Source organism: Lampetra fluviatilis, chromosome 53, assembly GCF_964198595.1.
Source record: "Lampetra fluviatilis chromosome 53, kcLamFluv1.1, whole genome shotgun sequence".
NCBI lineage: Eukaryota > Metazoa > Chordata > Hyperoartia > Petromyzontiformes > Petromyzontidae > Lampetra > Lampetra fluviatilis.
This window is the reverse complement of record NC_136327.1, coordinates 8,217,785-8,245,042: the sequence shown is the minus strand read 5'-3', so window position 1 is coordinate 8,245,042 and position 27,258 is coordinate 8,217,785. Positions and strand designations below refer to the sequence as shown.

The following is a 27,258-nucleotide window of genomic DNA, read 5'->3' as shown; positions in this document are numbered from 1 at the left end:
GGAGTGGCAAAAAAATAATTAACCCCTGACCCAGACCCCCGCATGGACTCCCCGGCTCCCCACCCCCCCACACACCCCCCCACCACCCCCCCACCACCCCCCCACCACCCCCCCACCACCCCCCACCGCCCCCCACCACCGCCCCCCACCGCCCCCCACCGCCCCCCACGAGCCGGATTCAGCGGCCGCGGAAGAGAGGTCGAGTCGACGGCAGCGTCGGTCAGCTCGGTGGCGGCGGCGGCGGTCGAGGCGGCCCCGCCGAGCGCTGTCGCAGTCACGAACTTTTCTTGTCCTTGGAGCCCAAGGCCGCTGTCGCGAGGCCGACGGCTGTGGGTGACGGACGAGGAGGTGGGGGGGAGGGGTGGGTGAGGGGCAAGGTGCAGAAGAAAAACAACAACAACAACAACAACAATGGACGCGTCTGTAAACCTGGGGTGTGGGCCACATGGGCCACGCTTTGGAAGACACTGAACGTTGACCACGTGGGCGCTGCGTGCGGGACGGTGCCCGAGCGCGGCGCTAAGATTATAAACGCGGCGTGTTGGCGGGTCGACGCCTTCCCCCCTCCACGGAGTGCGGCGAGGATGCCCGCAGTCTCAATAAAGATTCCGATTCTAGATGCCGGATCAAGTTCGTAGTGGTCCAGAACTCTCTTCTGCCAACGTGGCGAGATGTTAACTACCTCGCCTGGTATGCAGGCGGTCGTAGGTTCGATCCAGACCCTGACGCCTGCTGTATGTTTTTGGTGTTTCCGTGTCTCTCTCTCCCTGTGGTCGCGTGGAATTTTCTCCGGGTCCTCCGGTTTTTCCCTCCACATTTAGAATAAACATCACGCGTTTAGAGACCATTTGGCTGCTATCAATTTGCACGTGATGGTGATGATGATGATAAGCCACTTCCTTGAGCTATCAAATTGTGGCAGCCAGGTCGCGTCTGAAAAAGAGCTCAGCGGGGCCTTACCTGGTTAAAATAAAAAAAAATTGTTTTGTTTCGTTTTAGTGCAGATGCATGCCGCTGGACTCCCTGCCCCCTGCCTCTCTCCAGGAAATAAGCGCTACGCCAGCTGCCCCCGCAGAGACTTCTGGGATGCGAGTGCGGGTAGGCACCGGGTGTATCCACATGGCGCTGTAGCACAAGTCCAGATGGCAAATCGGCGAACATTTTTTTTTTATATTCGAGATGTTAACTACCTCGCCTGGTATACAGGAGTTCGTGAGTTCGATCTGCACTCTGATGCCTGCTGTATATTTGGAGTTTGCGTGTCTCTCTCATCATCATCACGGTGGCTAGGAGATGTTAACTACCTCGCCTGGTATACAGGAGGTCGTGAGTTCGATCTGCACTCTGATGCCTGCTGTATATTTGGAGTTTGCGTGTCTCTCTCGTCATCATCACGGTGGCTAGGAGATGTTAACTACCTCGCCTGATATGCAGCAGGTCGTGGGTTCGATCCTGACCCTGACGCCTGCTGCTGTATATTTGGAGTTTGCGTGTCTCTCCCTGTGGTCGTGTGGATTTTTCTCCGGGTCCTCTGGTTTTTCCCTCCACATTTAGAATCAACGTGCACTGAAGAGTATTTGGCTTCTGCTATAAATGTCCACACGATGATGATACGCCACTGCGATCGGGCCATCACTTGTGGCCAGTCCACTTTGAAACGAGAGAGCCACATAAGCTTACCTGGTGCAATAAAAAAAATGTTTAAACAGTTTAGTTGCTGCGGTTCTGCAGTGGCAGAACCGCAGCAGTGCCGTTGTGATAGCAGGCAAATGTTTACTGCCACAACAACAACAGGCGCCGCCAATCACCACCACGTGGATGTCACACTACAGCTTGTGCCAGGCTCGGTGCACTTAGGTGTCGAAGGTTCGCTGCTAGCGTGAGGTCACGGGACTGCAAATAACACACTCGCAGACGCACGCTCTCACGCGCTCTCACGCTCACACATACACAGACACTCAAACACACCCTCTCACCTTCACAGGGGGCAAAGACAAATGAAAAGATTCCCCGTATAGCCTTTAACAGGCTGTTGGGGCAAGCGCTGTTCGGGAGGACCGATCAAGGCCGGCACAGCACACTAAAAGGTGGGTGGCCAGCACCATGCCCATGTCACACTTACACACACAAACTTACACATACACGCAACTTACACACACACTTCAGCCGGCACCCTCCTGTTCGCACAGTTGGCTACGTACGGTGAGAAAGAAGTTCAACATACATGCACGAATGGCGGTGACGTCACCACGCGCTCGTGCCAGCCTAGGTGCACTCCGAGGCTATCACGTGAAGTGTCGAAGGCTCACTGCCGGCAGGAGGTCACATGACAGACCCAGGTACACACTGGCACATTTCATCACAATTCCGTACGCACCTCCCCCCACTACCCCCTCCCCCCCACTACCCCCCACTACCCCCTCCCCCCCACTACCCCCTCCCCCCCCACTACCCCCCACTACCCCCTCCCCCCCCACTACCCCCCACTACCCCCTCCCCCCCCACTACCCCCCACTACCCCCTCCCCCCCCACTACCCCCCACTACCCCCTCCCCCCCCACTACCCCCCACTACCCCCTCCCCCCCCACTACCCCCCACTACCCCCTCCCCCCCCACTACCCCCCACTACCCCCTCCCCCCCCACTACCCCCCACTACCCCCTCCCCCCCCACTACCCCCCACTACCCCCTCCCCCCCCACTACCCCCCACTACCCCCTCCCCCCCCACTACCCCCCACTACCCCCTCCCCCCCCACTACCCCCCACTACCCCCTCCCCCCCCACTACCCCCCACTACCCCCTCCCCCCCCACTACCCCCCACTACCCCCCTCCCCCCCCACTACCCCCCACTACCCCCTCCCCCCCCACTACCCCCCACTACCCCCTCCCCCCCCACTACCCCCCACTACCCCCTCCCCCCCCACTACCCCCCACTACCCCCTCCCCCCCCACTACCCCCCACTACCCCCTCCCCCCCCACTACCCCCCACTACCCCCTCCCCCCCACTACCCCCCACTACCCCCTCCCCCCCACTACCCCCCACTACCCACTACCCCCTCCCCCCCCACTACCCCCCCACTACCCCCCTCCCCCCCACTACCCCCCTCCCCCCCACTACCCCCTCCCCCCCACTACCCCCTCCCCCCCACTACCCCCTCCCCCCCACTACCCCCTCCCCCCCACTACCCCCCCCCACCCCACTACCCCCCTCCCCCCCACTACCCCCTCCCCCCCACTACCCCCTCCCCCCCACTACCCCCCCCACCCCACTACCCCCCCCACCTCCCTCACCTCGTGACGTGGCCGCGTCGGCCGCCTCGCGCGCCCGCCCTCCCAGGTCTTCCATCACGCGGTCGACCTGTGCCGCGTGGGCGTGGAACCAGGGCAGGATGATGCGCTGGTAGATGACGGTGGAGCCGTTCCACGACACGGGCGCCATGCACCACACGAGGAAGGCACACTGCAGCGCGCAAAGACAAAGATCACCATCCACCACCCCCGCCGCCTCCCGTGTGTGTTTTGACAGAGCGCTGGGGCAAGCGCTGTTAAGCGAGCAGCACCGACGAAGGCCGGCACAGTGGCACGTGAGGTGGGGTGGGTGGGTGGGTCGCCAGAGCCACGCCCGGCCGTCTTTGTCTCCCCCCCCCCCCCCCCAGTGGCGATGTTTCTACACAGACACACACACACGGGGGTGCGGAGTGTGTGCGTACGCGAGCACGGACACAAAGACCCGCCCAGTGAAGCCTTACCCGACTGTCGGGGCAAGTGCTGTTCTCACCAGCGCCTATGAAGGCCGGCACGGCACGCGAGGGGGTGGGTGGGAAACACCACGCCCGGCCGCCTTTGTCTCCCCAGTGGCGATGTTTACACATAGCACTCATTTTAGGTGTACCCTGCCGGGTACGGGTAGCCGGGTATCGGGTATGGTACGGGTATCGGGTATGGTACGGGTATCGGGTACCAGATTGCGACCTCTGGCGGTAAGCGTCGTGTTTAGTACAGAAGAACCCCTCTTAACGACCATCCCTGTTAATGGTGAATTGCTTAACGACGAGCCTCCATAGAGCCCCATGTGTAGTGTATAGAAGTGGTGTATAGTGTAGTGTATAGCAGAGGTGTGGACTCGAGTCATGTGACTTGGACTCGAGTCAGACTCGAGTCATGAATTTGATGACTTGCGACTCGACTTGGACTTGCATAACAATGACTTTGTCCCACCTCTGGTGTATAGTGTAGTGTATAGTGTAGTGTATAGTGTAGTGTATAGTGTAGTGTATAGTGTATAGTGTAGTGTATAGTGTAGTGTATAGTGTAGAATGTAGTGTATAGTGTAGTGTATAGTGTAATGTATAGTGTAGTGTATAGTGTAGTGTATAGTGTAGAATGTAGTGTATAGTGTAGAATGTAGTGTATAGTGTATAGTGTAGTGTATAGTGTAGAATGTAGTGTAGAATGTAGTGTATAGTGTAGTGTATAGTGTAGTGTATAGTGTAGAATGTAGTGTATAGTGTAATGTATAATGTAGAATGTAGTGTATAGTCTAGTGTATAGTGTAGTGTATAGTGTAATGTATAGTGTAGTGTATAGTGTAGTGTATAGTGTATAGTGTAATGTATAGTGTAGTGTATAGTGTAGTGTAGTGCCTCCATAGAACCCAATGTGGTTCGCTAACCGACCATTCCCCCGTTAACGACGGGCTTACGACAAGCAGGCGACCACCAATTTCGGCCAATCGGCGGGCTCCAAAGTGGTCTGACCGGGCCTCGGCCAATCAGCGACGTCCATTCACGACCGCTGGGGCATTGTTCACATGCGACGCCACCGGAACGAATGACGCTGTTAACAAGCCCTTCCTAAACTCGCTTGACGACCAAATCACTTCACGGGCAGTCGAGGAACGAATTGCCGCCGTCAAGAGCGGCTTCTACTGTACACTGCGCTGCGCTACGAAACCGGCGACCCGAGTTCGATTCCTTAGACGCCTCGTCGCCCGCCCTCCCGGCCTTAAAACAGGCGCTCGCAAACAGCACTTGCCCCAACAGTTGTCCGTAGGCCACACGGGGGATCTTCATCGTCGTGTGTGCGCGAGCGCGTGAGATTTGCGAGCGTGTAGACCAGCGGTCCTTAAACTTCACTGCAGCCTTGCACCACTCCTTTGGTTCTCAATCATTAAAATAAAAAAATTACAATATCAATAAACAGGTCGGGTTTGACGAAACGAAGTAAGTTGTTACTTAACGTGCCGGTGCTTAAGTTGCGTTTGCGATGATTGACCTAATATGAAGAAAAACAAATGCGGCCGTGTCTCGCCACACCCCAGAGAGGGCATCTCGCACCCCCAGGCTAAGAAGAAGAACCGCTGCTGCAGTGAGCACCCTTCGTGGCGTATTCACGCTCTCCGTTGCTGCATTGAGTCTCCCCACGTGTCCGTCAGCCCCCAAAGATTCTTCATCCCCCCCCCACCCAGGTGAAGAACCACCGCTGCAGACAAACTGGAGGCGACTGGGGGGGGGGGGCCAAGCCCAGTGCAGAAGTCACTCGCCGTGGGCTGGAATCAAGGGAGGTCGCCGGGGTCACGGCACCTCGCCCGAGTCCTCCGTTCAGAGGGCCCCCCCCACCCCGTCAAGCGCTCGCGACCGCAACGTGCCCCCCCCCCCCCCCCCCAGTCGACACTGCTACTCCCGACCGTTATTGTTGTTGTTGTTGTTTTTGTTGTTGATAATTCGATTTAAAGCTTTCGTGACTGCAGGGATTCATCTGTTTTTTTACGTGGTGGTTTGGCTGCTGCAGCTCCTTACTATTAAAATTCCCTCCCTTTATTACTGCTAATCCTACATAATGCACGGGCATATTATGACTTTGAGACCCCCCCCATCTCCTACACATTCCACAAGTAGTGACTAATCCCATATCTGCATTTTCCATAAATATGCTAAATTCCTCTGTTGATATGCAAATTCCTTTGTCAAAGCTCCCTCCTCCTCTAACCCAGCTTAAATATACGCTGCCAAGCTTGGTGGTGTTCATTCAGACGCTGTTTTTCCAACAGACCTGTTTTTCACCTGAGGACGGCTGCTTGCGTTTTGGCCAAAACGTCGTGAGAATTATTTTATTATGTTTTATTTTTATTATTTTATTATTTCTCTTCTACTTGACTTTACCGAAAGAACCAAGAAGAAGGTTACTGTTGTTGTTGTACGGGGCTATCCTGCGAGCGCGCAACGGTGAGGGTCGCGTTCTGGGCCAGCCGGTGCAACCTCCCGGCACGGCGGTCGGAACGGCGCAGGTCAATACGACGTAGGTCAAGGTGAAGCAGGTCGAGACAGTGATGGTCAAGGGCGCAGGTCAAGATGGCAAAGGTCAAGGGCGCAGGTCAAGGAGCGCAGGTCAAGGAGCGCAGGTCATAACGGCGCATGCCACAGGCGCCGTTCGGCGGGGACAAAATCCGCGGCGGTCACCTTGAAGAAGTAGTAAAAGGGGAACCAGTAGAGGACGAGGTCGGAGAAGAACTCCCCGACGCAGAAGAGTCCGTAGACCACCCAGTAGGTGAGCCACTTGGTGTCGTCCTCCTTGCTGGAGCTCTCGATCGCCGCGATCCTGCGGGAGCCACGCACAGGGTCACGTCCTCACACGACCCACCCCCTCCCCCCACACACGGGGTCACGTCCTCACACGACCCACCCCCCAAGCATGGGGTAACATCATCATAACCCCCCCCTCCCCCCCACGCACGCGCCCGCCATCCAGCAGCTCCGTGCAGGCAGCCGCCAGGGTTGGTGGGTCGCCGTGTGAATGTTGCTAGACGCCGCGAGCCCCCTGGCTCGCCAGGAGGAGGCGCCACAGCACCAACTCCACGTGTCCCACGTCTCCCCTCGACTTACAAACATTCAGAGACACGAACAAACCTGTCCGTAACGTCCAGGTTGCCTTTCCGGACCGAGAGTCGTAAGTTCAACTGCCGCGCAATAGATGGCGGTGGTGGCATCTACATCTACAGAACATGAAGAACCAGTGGCATCTGCAGAATGTGAAGAACCAGTGTCATCTGCAAAACGTGAAGAACCAGTGGCATCTACATCAGCAGAACGTGAAGAACCAGTGGCATCTACATCTGCAGAACGTGAAGAACCAGTGGCATCTACATCTCCAGAACGTGAAGAACCAGTGGCATCTACATCTGCAGAACGTGAAGAACCAGTGGCATCTACATCTACAGGAGATTATACAACTTTTAAACCCTCTCCCATTGTTAAGTGTACATGCCGTACAACACGTTTGGAATCGACAGCAGTAAAGTTGGACTTACGAACAAATCGACTTACGAACAGACCTCTGGAACCTAACTCATTCGTAAGTAGTGGAATCCCTGTATGGGGATAGAGTGTTTCCCCCTCGCACGCCTGGGTTTTTGCCGGGCGCTCCGGTTACCTCGCACGGGTAAGTACTCATCAATCATCCAACAACACCTCCATACAGAGAGAAACTGGGGTGGGGCAGTGGCAAGATGTTAACCACCTCGCCTGGTACGGAGGAGGTTGTGGGTTTGATCCTAACCCTGACGCCTGCTGTATGTTTGGAGTTTGCGTCTCTCTCTCCCCGTGGTTGCGTGGATTTTTCTCCGGGTTCTCCGCGTGTGTAAAAGTGTGAGGGTTAACCGTGCCACTGTGGCTATGGTGTGGCAGGGGTGGTTGGTAGTGTGTGTGGAAGCGTCAGGGTTAACCGCACCGCTGTGGTTATGGCTTGGCAGGGGTGGTTGGTAGCGTGTGTGCAAACCCAATATTTCCCCGGCCCTCTCGAATAAGACGCCTATTGGCTCCCTGATAAAGCCCTGCGGGCTCTCTCTTAGCGTACAAAACGTTTTCTTTGTATTCTTGCGAGAGATGCACGGCGTATCAAAGAACCCGCGGGGGGCACTGCCGCCGCGTGCATTGTCCAACCCTGCCGATCCTTGCACGCGGAATGATTTTTTTGAATGCCACAGGCAAGTATGCCGAACTTCTTTCACACCGTAAGTTGCCAACTGTGCTCATCTGATGTGCGGGCGAAGGACAAGAAAACTAAACACAAACAGCAGCCGCAAAGAAATGAGTTTGTCCATCTAGATGCAGTGGCTTTGTAATATCGGAAAGAAGAGCGTTCCAGACGGCCGCAAAAGCGGCAACTGAAAGCGCCGCGCCTTTGTTCGATGGTTAGCCAAAGGCCGTTGCTGCGGGGGACGACCGGAGTTTGCGTGAAGGTCTACGCCTCCTTGACGAGATGAGTCGCGGGTTCTTTTGTGGCACGCTCCTGGCGTGCGTAACGAGCGCGACCCCATGACAACCGCATTCGTTCTTGGCAAACAGGAGGCCAATGCGGCTCGGTGAGCACCGGGACGGACGCGTTCAGGATGTCGCGGTAGGGAACGAGGCCACGTTGCTTCCGGCAGCGAAAGCCCCCTCTCCGTCGTCGGCAAACTTGTCCAGGCGTGGGGGAGCGCTGCCTCCGTAATGAGGGTGCTCCGTCGCTCCGGGGAAAAACTGTGCACGTGACCGCGCAAATTGGCGCGTGCCAATTGCACCCGGCCGTCGCCAGCAACGGCGATGACGAGCGACACTCGCGCTCCCCGTCCCGCCGCCTCCACCAACCCGCACCGGGGCTCAGCGTGCCCAAGTTGTGGACAACAAACAACGCCCCGCGCGACACGACGCCGTTGCCGGCGGGGGGGGGGTAGGAGGGGGCGGCCTTCGACCAACAGCGGATTGACAATGGGCTGGAAATTCAATTGGAATGAGCAGCGGCAATCGGTGGTCGGTGTGACGAGTGGGAAGGGAACGACCGAGTGTGTGCGGTGGACACCTACGGGCAGTCTGCCCCAATGGATCATGATGACGACGACGACGACTTTAAAATCCTAAAGGAATCTGCCGACGTGTGGCGGGTGGCGCGCCGCGCTACGAACCTGGCAACCAGTTGGATTCCCGCTCACGGCCACCACCGGTGAAACGATTATCGCAACCAGTCCTGGACCTCCCCCCTAGGTCAACTCAGCCTCAAATGCATACCTGGTGCGGTGTGTAAACATCGCCACTGGGGAGGCAAAGGCGGCCGGGCGTGGTGTTGGCCACCCCACCCCCCGAGTGTGCCTTCGGAGGTGCTCGCTAACAGCACTTGCCCCAACAGTCTATTGCAGGCTACACGGGGATTTTTGCCTTTGTTCTGCCCAGTGGTTCCCAGTTGGGTGGTATACCGGCCCATCTGTCAGCACCACCCAACTTGTTCTTGGTTCTTTCGGTGAAGTCACGTAGAAGGGAAATAGTAAAATAATAAAAATAAAACATCATTAAAAAAAATTACGTTTTATTTGTATTATTTCCCTTCCACGTGACTTTACCGAAAGAACCAAGACCATGAATCCCTGCAGTCACGAAAGCTTTCGATCGAAACACAACCCAACAGTTCCCCCCGGCCGTTCCCCTTCGCCGACGAGCACCGTTCCGCATGGCATGCACGTGCGTGCGTGGCATGCACGTGCGTGCGTGGCATGCACGTGCGTGCGTGTGCACGTGCGTGGCATGCACGTGCGTGTGTGGCATGCACGTGCGTGGCATGCACGTGCGTGCGTGGCATGCACGTGCGTGTGTGGCATGCGCGTGCGTGGCATGCACGTGCGTGTGTGGCATGCACGTGCGTGGCATGCACGTGCGTGCGTGTGCACGTGCGTGGCATGCACGTGCGTGCGTGGCATGCACGTGCGTGCGTGGCATGCACGTGCGTGCGTGGCATGCACGTGCGTGCGTGGCATGCACGTGCGTGCGTGGCATGCACGTGCGTGCGTGGCATGCACGTGCGTGCGTGGCATGCACGTGCGTGCGTGGCATGCACGTGCGTGCGTGTGCACGTGCGTGGCATGCACGTGCGTGCGTGTGCACGTGCGTTCAACGTGTTCCCACGCCGCACGTTGCTAGCCAACCGTGGCTGATCGGAGGTGCGCGGGGGGGGGGCGAAGGACCACAAATTAAACACAAAAATCAGGCTCTAAATGAATGAGTTTCAACTTTAGTGTAGTGGTGTGTAGTGTATAGTAGTGTGTAGTGAAGAGTGGTGTATAGCAATGTAGTGTAAATGTAGTGTATAGTAGTGTAGTGTATAGTAGTGTACAGTGTAGTGTGTAGCGTCGTGTATAGTGTAGTATGCAGTGTATTGTGTAATGTGTATCGTAGTGTATAGTGTAGGATGTAGTCTATTGTATAGTGTGTATCGTAGTGTATGTATGTTAAACTTATTTCGCACCGTACGTAGCCAACCGTGCTAATCGGAGGCGCGGGGGAAGGACAACAAACTAAACACAAAAAGCAGTTCTACAGAGATGCGTTTTCAACTTCGAGTTAAAAAGTGCGCATCGCTTCAGTGGCTTCATCACGTCTCGCTGTTTGGAAGACTGCCAAAATCAAATCTCCGGCCAAAAACCACGAATTCATTGTAGCCGACAAAAATAAGCAGCACTCCGCGAGACTTCAACAATGATTCACTCCATGCAGAGATTCAACCCCCCCCCCCCGCATGAACATTGCACGAAATGTTCATCTCTCTGCAATTCAACGGATTGTCACCGATCCAGGGGGCCACAATCGACCCACCTACCCCACCAGCTCCCCCGTACGAAGACACAGACTTCCTCTTCAAAAGGACGCGTCATCACGTTCTATTTTTAAATCCTTTATATTAAGTTCGCATGCTTGCTTGCTTGCGTGCTTGCTTGCTTACGACCGTGCAAATCTTTCGGTCGTTTTTTAACCCACTTCCCGTGATCCAATCGAGCTGACATTTTCCACACAGACTCGTTGTGCCAGACAATTAATGTTCGTGAAAAAAAATTCCCAAAATTTAACACTTTTTAGGCAAAAAAAAATTATTTTACATATATTCAAATATAACTCATTCTTGGCTTTGGCTGAACGTCACAGTATAAGAGCCCAGAGCGTAACCCCTCCACAGGCCGTGGCGGAGTAGCGCAGTTGGTAGCGCCCTCGCTTCCCATGCCAAAGGTCGCGGGATCGATCCCCGCGTCCTCCACAGGCGAATATATTTTTAAATCCTTTATATTAAGTTCACTTGCTTGCTTAGGACCGTGCAAATATTTCGCTCGTTTTTTAACCCACTTCCCGTGATCCAATCGAGCTGACATTTTCCACACAGACTCGTTGTGTGTGACAATTAATTGTCGTGAAATTTTTTTTCCAAAATTTTACACTGTTTAGGGAAAACAAATTAAATATTTAATTACCAATTGCTTAATACTGGCAGACAATCATCTGACCCATAGATTGCATCCATCTCAAGCCAGAGGACGAGAAGACTCTTGCCGCCACGCATATAAAGGATTTATAGTGAAAAACTTTGTTTTTACGGGTTTACTTGTTTGTTGTTGTTGTTGTTGTATTCATTCATTCCCACCCCCTGAGCGCCGGCGTCCACACCGCCCGTCTCGTCCCCAGCCGCGCGTCCGCTCGCGACCACCACGGCCTCGGGGTGGCGTTTGTGCACGCGGCTCTTCACGAAATGTGAAAATGTGACGTTTGTTTAACGCGTAGGCTTTCGCGAGGGCCGATATCATCCATAATGGATAGCCGTTGTCATTTGTATGCATTCATTAATCCCCCCCCCCCGTCCCGACTTTGCTCAAGAAGGGCTCACAAGTGACGCCGTCACACCTACCCCTCTATTTAAGGAACGAAACAGGAGGATTTCTCCACAAATCTGGCTGTCGCCTGATGATTCCGGTTGTAATTGTTGGCGAAACGTCGTGCTCAGATTGTAAATGTTGTGGCTTGGCTCTCCAACACACCGGTTAGTGCTGTACTAGTGACGAATTGGCCACGTTCTGCTTAATTGACAACCCTTACTAGTGGCCTGTATCGGGTGCTGGCTGGTTTAACGACACATTTGTATATTGACGCGATCTGTATTGAGTATAATGGATATTACATTTGTACACACGCAACTCGATGCACATCTCATGAGCGGCAGAATCTGTGTTCACGGTAGGAGTTTTTTTGGCTTGGGTCGTGTGAATATAAATGTGTCGTCATCACTGTCAAGCCCTTATCAGTGCCCTGCCTGATTACAGACCAATTCAGACCTTATCGGTCACCCCGTGCCCTTATATATCTCAACGTTCATCCCACAAAGTCCCATCACAAGGGATAAACACAAACAGACATTATTTTCCTTTGTGCCCGTATTGAAACGCCGTATGGACCTGAAAATTCTACTTCGCTGTACAAGAACACGGGGTGAACCGTATGGGTTGGCAGCGATGTGTCGTACACACACCTCCGCCAATTAGTTTGTTTTGTGAACATCAGGTGCTAACTAGCACCTTAGCACACTGGGGTTGTGTGGTGGAGAGCAAACCCCACGGCGGCAGGAAGTCGTGGGTTCGATCCAGACCCTGACGCCTGGAAATTTGGCGATTGCGTGTCTCTCTCCCCATGCAGAGGAGCCATTTCATGGAGCTATCGTTTGTGGCCAGATCGCTTCTGAAAAAAAACAGCTGTATAGCTCAGTGGGCCTTACCTGGTAAAGTAAAAAAACTAAAGTTTAGTTTAATTTAAACGTGAGCACGATGTTTGGCTGGTGATTACAACCAGCATCATCAGGCGAATGCCAGAATGAGTGCGAATGCCTTCGTTGTTAAACAGAATATATTTTACTCAACAGGTCACTGATAGGGCTTCTCAAATTCTGCCAGTGCATCCACCGTGGAGATGGAGCGATTTCTAATCGGTACGAGGAATCGGCACAACGACGAGAGGAGACTGCGTCGCCTTGCCGTGACCGTCATGCGGCAGAGGATTCTTATTTTCTCGTACGCCGTTCGCAAAAAGCAACAGGGCTACAAATGTGTACATTTCTTTACTTGCAAGCCATCCCACGGCACCCGGATTGGTGGCCGAGTGACGTCTGCACGTCCCACCAGAGGACGCGTGCTGCACTGGGACGGCCATCGGGGATACACGCCCGACGGCTTGCACCTAGCCGCCAGAGGTGTGGACTCGAGTCATGTGACTTGGACTCGAGTCAGACTCGAGTCATGAATTTGATGACTTGCGACTCGACTTGGACTTGCATAACAATGACTTTGTCCCACCTATGAGATGTGGACTCGAGTCATGTGACTTGGACTCGAGTCAGACTCGAGTCATGAATTTGATGACTTGCGACTCGACTTGGACTTGCATAACAATGACTTTGTCCCACCTCTGCTAGCCGCCTCCACTGCAGCACGCGTACTCTGGTGCAACGAGCAGACGTCACTCGGCTAACCACTCGTAATCAAGGCTTTTGGGTTAGATCGCGTGAGTGTAACACATTTATACTTACGCGATCTAACCCAAAAACCTTTTTTATGCATATTTGGTCGTGAAAGCCTACGCGTTAAGCAGACTAAGCGTCCGCGCCTTGCGTGCGCGTTTGTTGCACACTACGGAGAGCGGCCCCCCCACTGCGCGCAGACTGATCGCGGCCCCACGGTGGCGCTGTGGGTGGCTCTGTGGGTGGCTCTTTGGGTGGCGCTGTGGGTGGCGCTGTGGGTGGCGCTGCGGGTGGCTCTGTGGGTGGCTCTGTGGGTGGCTCTGTGGGTGGCTCTTTGGGTGGCGCTGTGGGTGGCGCTGTGGGTGGCGCTGCGGGTGGCGCTGTGGGTGGCGCTGTGGGTGGCTCTGTGGGTGGCGCTGTGGGTGGCGCTGTGGGTGGCTCTGTGGGTGGCTCTGTGGGTGGCTCTTTGGGTGGCGCTGTGGGTGGCGCTGTGGGTGGCGCTGTGGGTGGCGCTGTGGGTGGCGCTGTGGGTGGCGCTGCGGGTGGCGCTGTGGGTGGCGCTGCGGGTGGCGCTGTGGGTGGCTCTGTGGGTGGCTCTGTGGGTGGCTCTGTGGGTGGCGCTGTGGGTGGCGCTGCGTGCGGCGCTGTGGGTGGCGCTGTGGGTGGCGCTGCGGGTGGCGCTGTGGGTGGCTCTGTGGGTGGCTCTGTGGGTGGCGCTGTGGGTGGCGCTGTGGGTGGCGCTGTGGGTGGCGCTGCGTGCGGCGCTGTGGGTGGCGCTGCGGGTGGCGCTGTGGGTGGCTCTGTGGGTGGCTCTGTGGGTGGCGCTGTGGGTGGCGCTGTGGGTGGCGCTGTGGGTGGCGCTGCGGGTGGCTCTGTGTGCGGCTCTGTGGGTGGCGCTGCGGGTGGCGCTGTGGGTGGCGCTGTGGGTGGCGCTGTGGGTGGCTCTGTGGGTGGCGCTGTGGGTGGCTCTGTGGGTGGCTCTGTGTGCGGCTCTGTGGGTGGCGCTGCGGGTGGCGCTGCGGGTGGCGCTGTGGGTGGCGCTGTGGGTGGCGCTGTGGGTGGCGCTGCGGGTGGCGCTGTGGGTGGCGCTGTGGGTGGCGCTGTGGGTGGCTCTGTGGGTGGCGCTGTGGGTGGCTCTGTGGGTGGCTCTGTGGGTGGCTCTGTGTGCGGCTCTGTGGGTGGCGCTGCGGGTGGCGCTGCGGGTGGCGCTGTGGGTGGCGCTGTGGGTGGCTCTGTGGGTGGCGCTGCGGGTGGCTCTGTGGGTGGCGCTGCGGGTGGCGCTGCGGGTGGCGCTGTGGGTGGCGCTGCGGGTGGCGCTGTGGGTGGCGCTGTGGGTGGCGCTGCGGGTGGCTCTGTGGGTGGCGCTGCGGGTGGCGCTGCGGGTGGCGCTGTGGGTGGCGCTGTGGGTGGCGCTGTGGGTGGCGCTGCGTGCGGACTCACGAGCGGTAGGCGGGGTAGCAGAAGCCCACGAGGTTGCACAGCAGCGACGCTCCGTAGCCGACGGCGAGGTACATCGCGATGAGGGCAGCGAAGCCTGTGGAGAGACACGCACGGCGGTGGTTAGACACTCAGCCACCACCACCACCACCAATACCACCACCACCAATACCACCACCACGAGCAGTGGAGATTTCCTGGGTGGTAGGGCGAGAAGGGGGGACTATGCAGGAGGTCGTGGGTTCGATCCGGACCCTGACACCTGCATGTGTGAAGTTTGCGCGCATCTCTCTCGCCGAACCCTCCACCACCCGACACGGCCAAGCGAATGAAACAACGCGGCGATGGTGATCGTTCCGGCCTGCTCAGCCGATCGAGTCGAGGGAGAATTCTCACAGCCAGACCTAGCGGCAGTTGGGACACGTGACAAATTACTTGGCACCGTGACAAGCCTCGTGAGGACGAGATCTGGGAAGTCAGAACATTCAGACTTCCTGGAACCCGAAAAGGCACATCGTGAATTAACGCCTCCTGTATTCTTGTGCCCGGTGTATGTTGCCCAGGGCGTATCGCGATTGAAGGTCATGGTTTGTCTGCAATCACTTTCGTTCGGAGGCGATTCTCTCAGCCTCAAGATGCACTGCATGCGAGGAGGGGGTATGACAACCACATGGTGTGAACATGAGATTCCGACCCTCAACATTAAGCTAAAGACTACTTTTTATTTTACGAGGTATGGCCCACAGAGCTATATCGCCCTTTCCATAAGCGACCTGGACACAAATGATAGCTCGACGAAGTCGCTTATCACGTGGACATTCATAGCAGCCAAATACTTTAAATGCATGTTTCTAAAGGTGGAGGGGGAAAAACCAGAGGCCCCGGAGAAACATCCACATGACCACGGAGAGAGAGACACGCAAACTCCAAATATCCAGCAGGCGTAAGGGTCGAGATCGAACCGCCGACCTCCTGTATACCAGGCGAGGTAGTTAACATCTCCTAGCCACCGTGATGATGATGAGAGAGAGAGACGCAAACTCCAAATATACAGCAGGCATTGTCAGGGTCGGGATCGAACCGACGACCCCCTGTATACCAGGCGAGGTAGTTAACATCTAGCTACCGTGGCGTTGCTCTCACACACAACCGGTATGCTAAAGTAGTAGCGAACCTTGCACGTGACACACACATTACTAATTGGCGGAGGTGGGTGTACGGCCATCGCAGAATCTACGCAAGTCCACGGGCTCTCTGTGCGAGGCTCAGAAGCGCCGCGCGAGAACCACAGAGCACTGTTGACTTGCGCGTGAGAATCCACATCCCAAAAACCACCGCCGCTGCGGCGCAGACTGCAGATTTCGGCAAAAACCAGACTGCTGATTCGGCAAAACCCGTACAGTGCAAACCGATCTGCCTGACTAGCAGCAGCAGCAAGCAGGCTTAACGCAGCCCTTTATTGTAAGGGCTGTGGGTTGGTGGGTTGGTGGGTTATGGGGGGGGGGCGGAAGGACGCACAACCCGCTTGCATAACCCACGTTGCTTCACGCTAAACAGCTCACGTGGCCAGCGGGCTCGTGGAGATGAAAGATTTTTTTAAAGGGACGGCGTAACCGCGGGCTACGGCGACGCGAAGGGGAAGGGGGGTTCGGAGGAAGTGGCCGCCACTCGTCGTGCAAGCGGCCGCTATCTCGAGATGCGGCGGCTTTCGGAGGCCGGGGTTGGCGGGTCGCGCAGAGATCCGCGAAGCTCCCGAATCCGCCCGCGTGGGATGCCGAGCAAAGGTTTTGGGCCAGGAGGTGGCGGTGGCATGCGCAAGCGGGTTCACGAAGCCATTGTAGTGTGGACTTTGTGGGGGTTAAAATCTATTCTGCCTCATGTCAATCCACCAATGGATGAAGAGGCCTCCCCACAACACTTGGGATTTCTTGGCCATACTTCACCGTGCTGGTCGATGCATGCTGACCAATGAGGCGGGAGAGGAGGGCAAGACTGGCTCGTCACGGATGCTGGGCGCTGTTAGCCACTGAAGTCTAGAGGTCAAAGTTCACAGCGGGAAACCACTCCAACCCACCCACCCACCCACCACTCCAACCCACCCACCCACCCACCACTCCAACCCACCCACCCACCCACCACTCCAACCCACCCACCCACCCACCACTCCAACCCACCCACCCACCCACCACTCCAACCCACCCACCCACCCACCACTCCAACCCACCCACCCACCCACCACTCCAACCCACCCACCCACCCACCACTCCAACCCACCCACCCACCCACCACTCCAACCCACCCACCCACCCACCACTCCAACCCACCCACCCACCCACCACTCCAACCCACCCACCCACCCACCACTCCAACCCACCCACCCACCCACCACTCCAACCCACCCACCCACCCACCACTCCAACCCACCCACCCACCCACCACTCCAACCCACCCACCCACCCACCACTCCAACCCACCCACCCACCACTCCAACCCACCCACCCACCCACCACTCCAACCCACCCACCCACCCACCACTCCAACCCACCCACCCACCCACCACTCCAACCCACCCACCCACCACTCCAACCCACCCACCCACCACTCCAACCCACCCACCCACCACTCCAACCCACCCACCCACCACTCCAACCCACCCACCACTCCAACCCACCCACCACCCCCCCTCCACCACCCCCCCCCCTCCACCACCACCTTTCTATTCCTGTGGTTTTCTCTGGGCACTCCGGTCTCGTCGCACACTTTTACAAAAAGAGACAAAAAAAATCCCACAGCGGGATCCTCGCGAATGATAACCCCGAAGGGCCAGTGAGGCGTCCCCAAACAAACGCCATCATCATCACCATTATTATTGCCAATGTTTTTGTTGTTGGTGTTGTTGGTGTTGTTATGAAAATAGAAATAGAAATAGCACGGGCTCGGTCGACCGCGATGGGTGTCACGAGACTTTTTCAAACGTAGCCGTGGGGTCGTGGGGCGAGCGGTCGTGGCAACGACACCCATCGCGAGGGAGACCTTTGAACCCCGCGGCAACGACGGCAAAAATTAAACATTCACCCGCGTGGGGACAGTGGGTGGCACGCGGTCTGAACGTGCGGCGTTGCTGCTTACACGCGAGCCAGCCCCCGGCAGGGTCGGCGGGGGGAGCTTTGGGTGGGGGGGGGTGGGAGCCCCCGCTGAACACGGACCCCTTGAGCCACCTGGGGGGTACGAAGCTTTTGCTTGGTCTGCTCACGCAAGCGTGACGCCGGTTACAACCTGCGGGCTTTTTGTTTCTCTTTTGACAAAAAGAGAAAACAGCCGACTGTACCTCGTGGCGGTCGTGGGTCAGATCATTTTGAAGCGGCGGTGCATGGCAGCTTAGTGACGGACGCTGTGCCTCCTTTCGTACGACAAACTACAGTTTCACAATCCAGGTGGTCAAGCCAGACAACAAGCGCATCGGGAGCAGCGGACTGCATCATCGCCCGCGATGTCTCCTTCACATTTGTGGATCGGGCGTCGTGTCGTTGTACGCTGTACCAACTTCTTCTGGATGACCAAAGTCGGACACCGCTACTGGGGAGTTTGTCTGCAACGTTACATTTGTGCATCAGGGTGTCCCCGCATCGACTGCCATGGTCTGCGCAGTGGATGCGCTTTAGGGCGCATCACGAGTTTCGTGGAAGCTCAAACCCAGCGGGATCTGCTGTGCACCCCGTCAGACCGAAGACTCACACTTCCCCCTCTCTCTCTCTCTTTGCCTGCGGGTAGCTTTGTTGCAATCGCGGCTGCATTTCCTGAAGAAGCTCCCAGCACGTGGAGCGGAACGTCAGACACCACCAAGTGAAACGACAGACACATTGGAGGCTGGACTGTGACCGCTACCTCACCACTGTACACTTGGGAATCAAGTTTCATCAACAGGTGGCTGAAACCAGCACTCCGACCCCTAAAAGTCAAAAACACACAGACCTGATATTTCACTTGTCATGCGAAATAGCGTGGGTTGTTCCCAATTTCTCTGCGTGGCAAATGACCGCGAAAACCACGTGCGATAACCGCCCGAGGCGAGCGGGCTATGGGTCGATGCGTGCTCGCGGGCCTTGTTCAAATCGGCGCTCGATGGAAGCGTTGCTGCCTTGGGCGATCCAAACATCGGCTCCGGCCCTCGGACCAAAGAGCCGAAGTGGTCTCTTGCCAGCGGATGCTCGCACGTCTCGAAAAAACTCGGCTGCGGACGCCGTGAGGGTGGGCCGGCTTTTCTCGCGGGCATGATGAGGTGGCTCAACACGGATCAAGGATAAGCGTGAGATCCCAGCCACCCCAATCCCCCCCACCCCCCAACTGTGAACCCACTGACTAATCCCGTGTTGCCGGCAGACTTTCATTCCGCAAGGTCACAACGTCTTAGGGCGCCACAGTGGCTAGGAGATGTTGACTACCTCGCCTGGTATACAGGAAGTCGTGAGTTCCATCCCGACCCTGACGCCTGCTGCTGTATATTTAGAGTTTGGGTGTCTCTCTCTCTCTCTCTCATCATCATCACGGTGGCTAGGAGATGTTAACTACCTCGCCTGGTACACAGGAGGTCGTGGGCTCGATCCAGACCCTTACGATGCCTGCTGTACATTTCGAGTTTGCGGTGTCTCTCTCTCCCCGTGGTCGCGTGGTATTTTCTCCGGCCCCTCCGGTTTTTCCCCTCCACATTTAGAATCAACATCACGCGTTCGGACTAATTTGGTTGTTACAAATTTCCGGGTGATGAGCCACTTTGTTCAGCAATCATGCGATGACCAGGTCGCTTCTGAAAAAGAGATCAATAGCTCAGTGGGCCTTACCTAGTAAAAATATAAATAAATGTTTCAAAATAAAATAGTTTAAAGCGGCCTTGGCGGGACATTTACTGTAAACACACTTGAAAGAATGCCCTGCACGCCACCTTGTCTCGTGCGTGTGCGTTCTCTTCCCTCTCCATCCGACGACGCGTCAGACAGAACGAAGCGGAATACAAAACCCCAAAAGCTGTGCGGAGAAGCGTCGAGTGGGCGCATGCTTGCAATTACATCGGCAAAAGGCAGTCGGCATAAGACGTGGGGGCGTAAATTGCACGCGGGTGCCACGGAGGATTTTTACCGCACTGGCCCTGCAACAGCCTATAGCACCTGGTAGACATGGCGGCGGCCCACTCTTAGTATTATCCCAGGCTCAAAAAATCGCTTCGCTTCAAGAGATCTGACGAGAAGCATGCTCAGCAAATCGTCGTGGGCACAACGAAGTGACCAGCTTGCGAAATTCTTCTCCGCGGCGGTGTCGTTTTACCGACGGTAAAATTTCACCATCGCTGCTACCCGAGCAATGTTGCCCGACAAGCGGTGTCAAGCGTGGCTCGAGCAACCTCGGACGTAAAAATAGCCAACCCCTGCCAGCGACCCACAAATTCATATCCACGGTACATTCCCGTTCTCATATAACGCGGCGGTAGTTGCGTTCCTCAAGAACACCGCGTGATGGATATATAATTCGCGTTACAATAAACGATAGATAACACAGCTGACGACGCACAGTGCGCGATGACACGTGAGACGCGCACGCAGGCCGGACAAAGTCCGAGGCGCGTGGGGGTAGCGTCTAGAAGCATCCGGCAGGATCCCGTCCCGTGTGACGCTACGCCGAGGCAGCCGCACGACCGCTTAATCCTACCTCGGGCGACGGAGTTCCGTTCGCTCGATCACGTCAAATACAATCTGCATCCGCGTCCCCCATCACATTCATCGCGTTATATCAAATCCGCGTCGTGAAAACAACGCGTTACGGGAGAAAACACTGCACTGCCACGAGTACCGTGAACGCGCGTACGTACGTGCGTAAACGCGCGCACGTGCGTGCGTAAGCGCGCGTCTGCGGCTCAGAAATGGTCCATCACCGTCGGCCACGGTCTGCCCGCCGCTGGGCGATGAGCTCGGCCAGCCGCCGGCCATCTCTCTCTCGCGCAAATCTGCCATGCGACATTCCGCCCGGGCGACGGCGCACGGGCCGATTTCGTCGCTCCGTCTCCCCGGTGGACGCGCCCTCGGACGCGTCCCGTTCTGTCGCCGCCACTCCGCCACTATTCTTGACCTCGGGACATCGTCGCATCCGGTCCGTGACGCGTCCTGACCCGGCGGTTTTGGTCGTCGTTCTTCAAGCGGCGCGCGTTTCCTTTAATGCCACGCTTTCTCGAATTAAATAATGTACTACGTGCGCGATGGGATAAAACATGCTAAAAATACTGCCAAACACATGGCATTTAGACTATGGCAGTGGTACTGGAAATGTCAAGTGCGTTACGTGTGTAGTCAATGGCGGAGCCAGGATTTTCAGGTAGAGGGGGGCACCCCTCCAGCAATGAAAAATGATAGAGTGGTTAGTAAGTAAATGATGACGTCACCCTGATGCTGCTCTATTTAAGACCGGAAGAAACAGGAGAGCTTCACCATTCTTGCCTGATGAAGCTGATTGTAATTATCAGCGAAACGTCGTACTACTCACATTTTATAATGCTGTTGATTCTCTCTTCAGCACACCGGTGGGCTAAAGAAGTGAATGATTTTGTCCTTCGAAAACGTGACACATTTTTTACTGATTGGCCGTGTCGGGTGGTGGAGGGTTACGACACATTTATAGATAACGCGATCTCACCCAAAAACCTATATGATGAGTAAGTAAGGAGTTGTCCCTTGCTTCTTATTCGACGCGTGTGCAGCGATGGCGCAGCCATCGATCGAGGGTCGAATTCGAACCGCGTGGTGTGATTGGCATCGCGCTCGCTGAGGGTGAATGCCTTCAGGGAAGTCGTGTACTGTATACGCAACTGTGCACAATTCTGTGAGCCACTTAACTGCTTTGCCGTTACTTATTGCCAGCTATGGCTACAGGGTTTGGTGGTACATGTTGTTTATGTCGTTTATTGTTAAATTTCGGTCACATATCCTATGATCACTGTTACATTGCTTTTATGGATTTATTTTGGTGATTTCGAAAAGTTTTTTGGTTTGGCCATGTTTGTTTGTTGTAGTACGGCGTTAGACTGATGGCTTTAATCTAAGTTGTCTTGTGGTTGTTGTTGTTTGACTTGCATCCCACTGGGATTTTTGCACACAGCAGTGGTGTACGGTGCTTTTTCTGGAATATTTTGCTGTTTTTTCCTGGATATTTCTGTTTGCGCATAGTCACTTTAAGATGTTTTCTTGTTCATGTTTTTGTTTTTTGTTTGTTGCGGTTGCACCCGATTCAAGAGCAGAATGGCTCGCATGGCTATACCAAATAAATGAAACTGAAAAAACTGAAATAAACAATTATAGACACAGACTATTGTCATATCATCTCATCGAGTCCCTGGCACATACTAATATGCTACACAGTGGCAGTTGCGGTCGCAAAATGCCAATTTATTACTAAAAAACCCCAATGATGCGAACGAAATTAGGGATTTCGATCGGATCATTGGGGGGGCACGTGCCACCCCACCCCCACTGTCTCCGCCAGTGTGTGTAGTGACATGGAATGGGTCACTACATAGCAGAGCGCTGGTTGCTGGCAGAGAAGGGGATCTGCGGTTGCAGCAGCCCTGTCTGACAGCAGGTCACGTGACAAGCCAGAGAGGGATGCAGGGCAAAGGTCACAGATGGTGCTAGAAGAGGGGGCGTGGGGGTGGCCGGGGCGGAGCAAGATAACGCCGGGAGGATAAAAGGAGGCCCCGAGGGGGAGCTCGGGGCTGTCGCCTGGAGTGGGATCCCCTCGTCGTGCTGCTGGAGTCTTCGTCGCTGTCTTCGCCTGCTCGGCATCGTCAGTCAGGCGGTCTGCCCGCTGTCCTACCTCTTGTGAGCTGTGAAGGCTGATAATCGAGTGCCTCCTCCTCCTAGTGTCTCCGAGTCAGTCACTACACCATGTTATGAATTGTTCTCAATGCCTGGATGTTCATTTCGAGTTTTCCAATTATAAGCGACGACAAAAAATGGAACCCATTTTTAGGTGCGGTGAAGGATGTGTCAATCACGGGCCGGATGAGGCCCTCATCCAGCATCGGATTGACAAAATAACCGCAAGCCAACGTAGGTCAATGTACAGTGCATGCTATGAACAACACCGTTTTGATTTTACCAGGTAAGGCCCCACTGGCCACAAATGACAGCTCAACAAAGTGGCTTATCATCATCACCATCATCACCACGTGGAAATATCAAGCGACCAAAGACTCAACAAGCGCGTTTTAAACACGCTATGGAGCATGAGGAATAGCAACAAATGTGAAGCATCTGGAGCTGTGGGCATTCACGACTCATTAATCTATGCAAATAGTTACTGTAGGGAACCCAACGTGGGTCATATTTTATGCAAACAAACCACGTTTGAAACGAGCCCTCGCCCTTGCAGGCAGCTGACGATCCGGGTGAAACTGAACACCACCTGATGATTTGGTGAGGAAAGGAGACGTACATAGAACCAGCCCAGCTCGGAATCTGCACACAGCCCAGGTGTCAATCTGCTCAAGGCTTGCCAACACAGCACGACGGGGGGGGGGGGCAGGGTGAAAGGGGGGCAGACTTTCACCCGCAGACAGCCCAGGTGTCATTAAACTAAACCTAAACTATGTCTAGTTTTTTGTTACCTGTTAAGGCCCACCGAGCTATGCGGCTCTTTTTCAGACGCGACCTGGCTGTCACGAATGATAGCTCAACCAAGTGGCTTATCAGGTGGAAGTGTAGTGCAGCCAAATACAGCACTCTCGAAATGTGGAGGGAAAAGCGGAGGACCCGGAGAAAAAGCCACGCGACCACGGGGAGAGAGAGAGACGCAAACTCCAAATATACAGCAGCAGGCGTCAGGGTCGGGATCGAACCCACGACCTCCTGTATACCAGGCGAGGTAGTTAACATCTCCTAGCCACCGTGGTGATGATGAGAGAGAGAGACGCAAACTCCAAATATACAGCAGCAGGCGTCAGGGTCGGGATCGAACCCACGACCTCCTGTGTACCAGGCGAGGTAGTGAACATCTCCTAGCCACCGTGATGATGATGAGAGAGAGAGAGACGCAAACTCCGAATATACAGCAGGCGTCACAGTCGGGATCGAACCCACGACCTCCTGTATACCAGGCGAGGGAGTTAACATCTCTGAACACCGCCGAATGACGTGACCCACAGGCGAGGTGTGCTGTTAGCCTCATCCAGCAGTGGATTGACCACGGCCGATGATGAACATATCACCTCCACTAGACCCCGACGTGTGTCTGAACAAACTTCTCTCAACACCAACCGATCTCAACCTGACCGAGAGCCCAGCGGAACATGTGCACGTCGCTTTAAGCGACTGTCCACTGCTGGATGATGGCCTAACGCGTGGCGTCGCGGCTACTCGGGGGTTGACCATACTTCACCACGCTGCCATTCGCGGGACTCAAAGCAGGGTCACATTGACACGGGTGCACAGACGCAGACCGGTTTGCCCCGAATTCTCGTGCAGGGCAACTGAGTTTCCAGGTCCATACGGCGGCGAACAGCAGCAGTTTCAATGCGGGCAAAAAACAAATGTGTCGTCTATTTGTTTGTCTTTAGCCCTCGTGGTGGGACTTTGTAGGATGAACGTTGAGATTTATAAGGGCACGGGGTGACCAATAAGGTCTGAATTTGTAATAACGTATGCACTGATAAGGGGTTGACAGGTATGTAGTGTAGTGTATAGTGTAGTGTATAGTGTAGTGTATAGTGTAGCGTATAGTGTAGTGTATAGTGTATAGTATTAACGTTGAGATGTATAAGGGCACGGGGTGATCAATAAAGTAGGGCACCGATAAGGGCTTTTGACAGCTACGCAGACGCAAAGTGGCAGTCATTTGAATTTGCTGTACTGCCCCTTCTTGTCCAAACAGCGCGGGTTCGACATCGCCTCGTGCCGATGGGACTGGCACACCATGCCAGCCTTGACCACCGCCGCAAGCTGGCGTGCCTTCGAGCCACCTAACCTCATCCAGCAGCGGATCGACCGTGGCTGACGACGATGATGATGCTGCTGCTGCTGCTGAACACGCCATCCGAAACCCGAGCTGTGGGTCATCATTCTGCTGCAGCAGCAGCAGCAGCAAACTTAGTTTACGTTCAAACGCGTGCGTTTTCGCGACCAATCTTGAACGTGAAATGAAATCTCAAGTTTGCAAACAATAACAAAAACATCTCAAACATTCGGAATCCCAAACCTCATCCGGCGCCCACGTGCGGTTTAGACCGCAAATCTCTCAACAAAGACAAAGATCCCCCGTGTAGCCCGAACAGACTGTAGGGGCAAGTGCTGTTAGCGAGTGGCACCTATGAAGGCCGGAACGGCACACGAGGGGGTGGGTGGCCAGCACCACGCCCGGCCGCCTTTGTCTCCCCAGTGCCAATGATTTTACACTGCACCGGGTACTCATTTTTAGGCTAAGTCTACTTAGGGGGAGGAGGCCCAGGACCGGTTCAGATAATCACACACCACCACCACACACAACACACAGCACACCAACACCACCACACACAACACACCACCACACAAAGATCCCCCCTATAGCCTTAACAGATTGTAGGGGCAAGTGCTGTTACACAACACCACCACACACAACACCACACACACCACACAAAACACACCACCACCACACACAACACCACACACACCACCACCACCACACACACACACCACCACACACACACCACCACACACACACCACCACACACACTCAACACACCACCACACACACCACACACCGACACGAACAACGCCACCCGCCACGTGGTGTCGAGGACGCACGTGGCGAGGCCGCTCACCTGTCACCAGGTGGAGTCTCGCCACTCCGGTCCGCGCCTCCAGGAACGCAAGGGAGTCGGTGAGGACGTTCTTCTCCTGCAGAGCGCGCTCCAGCCGCTGCTTGTACTGAGCGAAGCTTCCCGCAGCCATGGCCACTCTCTCTGTGTTTCTCTCTCTGTGTGTGTTTCTCTCCCTCTGTGTGTTTCTCTCTCTCTGTGTGTCTCGCTCTCTCACCCTCCTCCTATCTCTCTCTCCCCCGCTGTCTTTCGTCGTCGGTGATCTGCGCGTGCGTCCGATCTGCTCGCGAGAGAAGAAGAGGAGGAGACGACTCAGTGGCCTGTGGGCGGGGGGAGGAGATTCCCTCGTGCGAGCGAGCGGCGAGGCGACAAGAAGCGAGCGAGCTTTAAACAGCCGGGAGGAAGACGGAGGCGGTACGAGGGGGAGGGGCTGAGATGGAGATGAGGGGGAGGAGCTGAGAGATGGAGATGAGTGGGAGGAGCTGAGAGATGGAGATGAGGGGAGGGGCTGAGAGATGGAGATGAGGGGGGGGAGCTGAGAGATGGAGATGAGGGGGAGGAGCTGAGAGATGGAGATGAGGGGGAGGGGCTGAGAGATGGAGATGAGGGGGAGGGGCTGAGAGATGGAGATGAGGGGGAGGAGCTGAGAGACGGAGATGAGGGGGAGGGGCTGAGAGATGGAGATGAGGGGGAGGAGCTGAGAGATGGAGATGAGGGGGAGGGGCTGAGAGATGGAGATGAGGGGGAGGAGCTGAGAGATGGAGATGAGGGGGAGGGGCTGAGAGATGGAGATGAGGGGGAGGGGCTGAGAGATGGAGATGAGGGGGAGGAGCTGAGAGATGGAGATGAGGGGGAGGGGCTGAGAGATGGAGATGAGGGGGAGGAGCTGAGAGATGGAGATGAGGGGGAGGAGCTGAGAGATGGAGATGAGGGGGAGGGGCTGAGAGATGGAGATGAGGGGGAGGAGCTGAGAGATGGAGATGAGGGGGAGGGGCTGAGAGACGGAGATGAGGGGGAGGAGCTGAGAGGTGGAGATGAGGGGGAGGAGCTGAGAGATGGAGATGAGGGGAGGGCTGAGAGATGGAGATGAGGGGGAGGGGCTGAGAGATGGAGATGAGGGGGAGGAGTTGAGATATGGAGATGAGGGGGAGGAGCTGAGAGACGGAGATGAGGGGGAGGGGCTGAGAGACGGAGATGAGGGGGAGGGGCTGAGAGGTGGAGATGAGGAGGAGGGGCTGAGAGATGGAGATGAGGGGGATGGGCTGAGAGATGGAGATGAGGAGGAGGAGCGATGTGGTGATGATGATGATGGAGGTGGTTGATCACCAATCCACGTATCCTGTTGACGTGGAGGAAAGTGAAGATGATGATCTGGCGTTACGAGTTGCTAACAACGAGTGTGTGGGGGTGTCCTGTATAACGCTGTGGATCGTCATGTCAAAGGGCGGAGTGGGCGTGTGGTTGAGGATCGGTGGTGAGGCTGCGTCGTCCCCCCCCCCCTAGGTCTACTCGGTCTTAAATAACGACAGAGTACGGTGGTAACCCGCTGCTGCGGTGTTGTTCAAACATCGCTCGCGGGGAGAGACAAAGGCGGCCCCGGGCGTGGATTGCTGTGTTACATCCAGACTCGTGTGAATGTGTGTGTGTGAGTGTGTACGTGTGTGAGTGGGTAAGTGAGTGAGTGTGTGTGTGGG

The 27,258-nt window shown here is 55.8% G+C and overlaps 1 protein-coding gene across 1 annotated transcript; it reads right to left on the bottom strand.

Annotated features, from left to right (window-relative positions):
• Positions 1 to 159: 159 nt before the first annotated feature.
• On the bottom strand, positions 160 to 25,930 carry LOC144949191 (receptor expression-enhancing protein 5-like). Its single transcript, XM_078879081.1, has 5 exons — positions 25,568 to 25,930; positions 14,737 to 14,830; positions 6,462 to 6,600; positions 3,295 to 3,463; positions 160 to 327 (listed from the first exon to the last, which is right to left on the bottom strand). The coding sequence occupies exons 1-5, from the start codon at positions 25,695 to 25,697 to the stop codon at positions 275 to 277; spliced, it is 585 nt and encodes a 194-aa protein (XP_078735207.1). The 5' UTR covers positions 25,698 to 25,930; the 3' UTR covers positions 160 to 274.
• Positions 25,931 to 27,258: the final 1,328 nt, after the last annotated feature.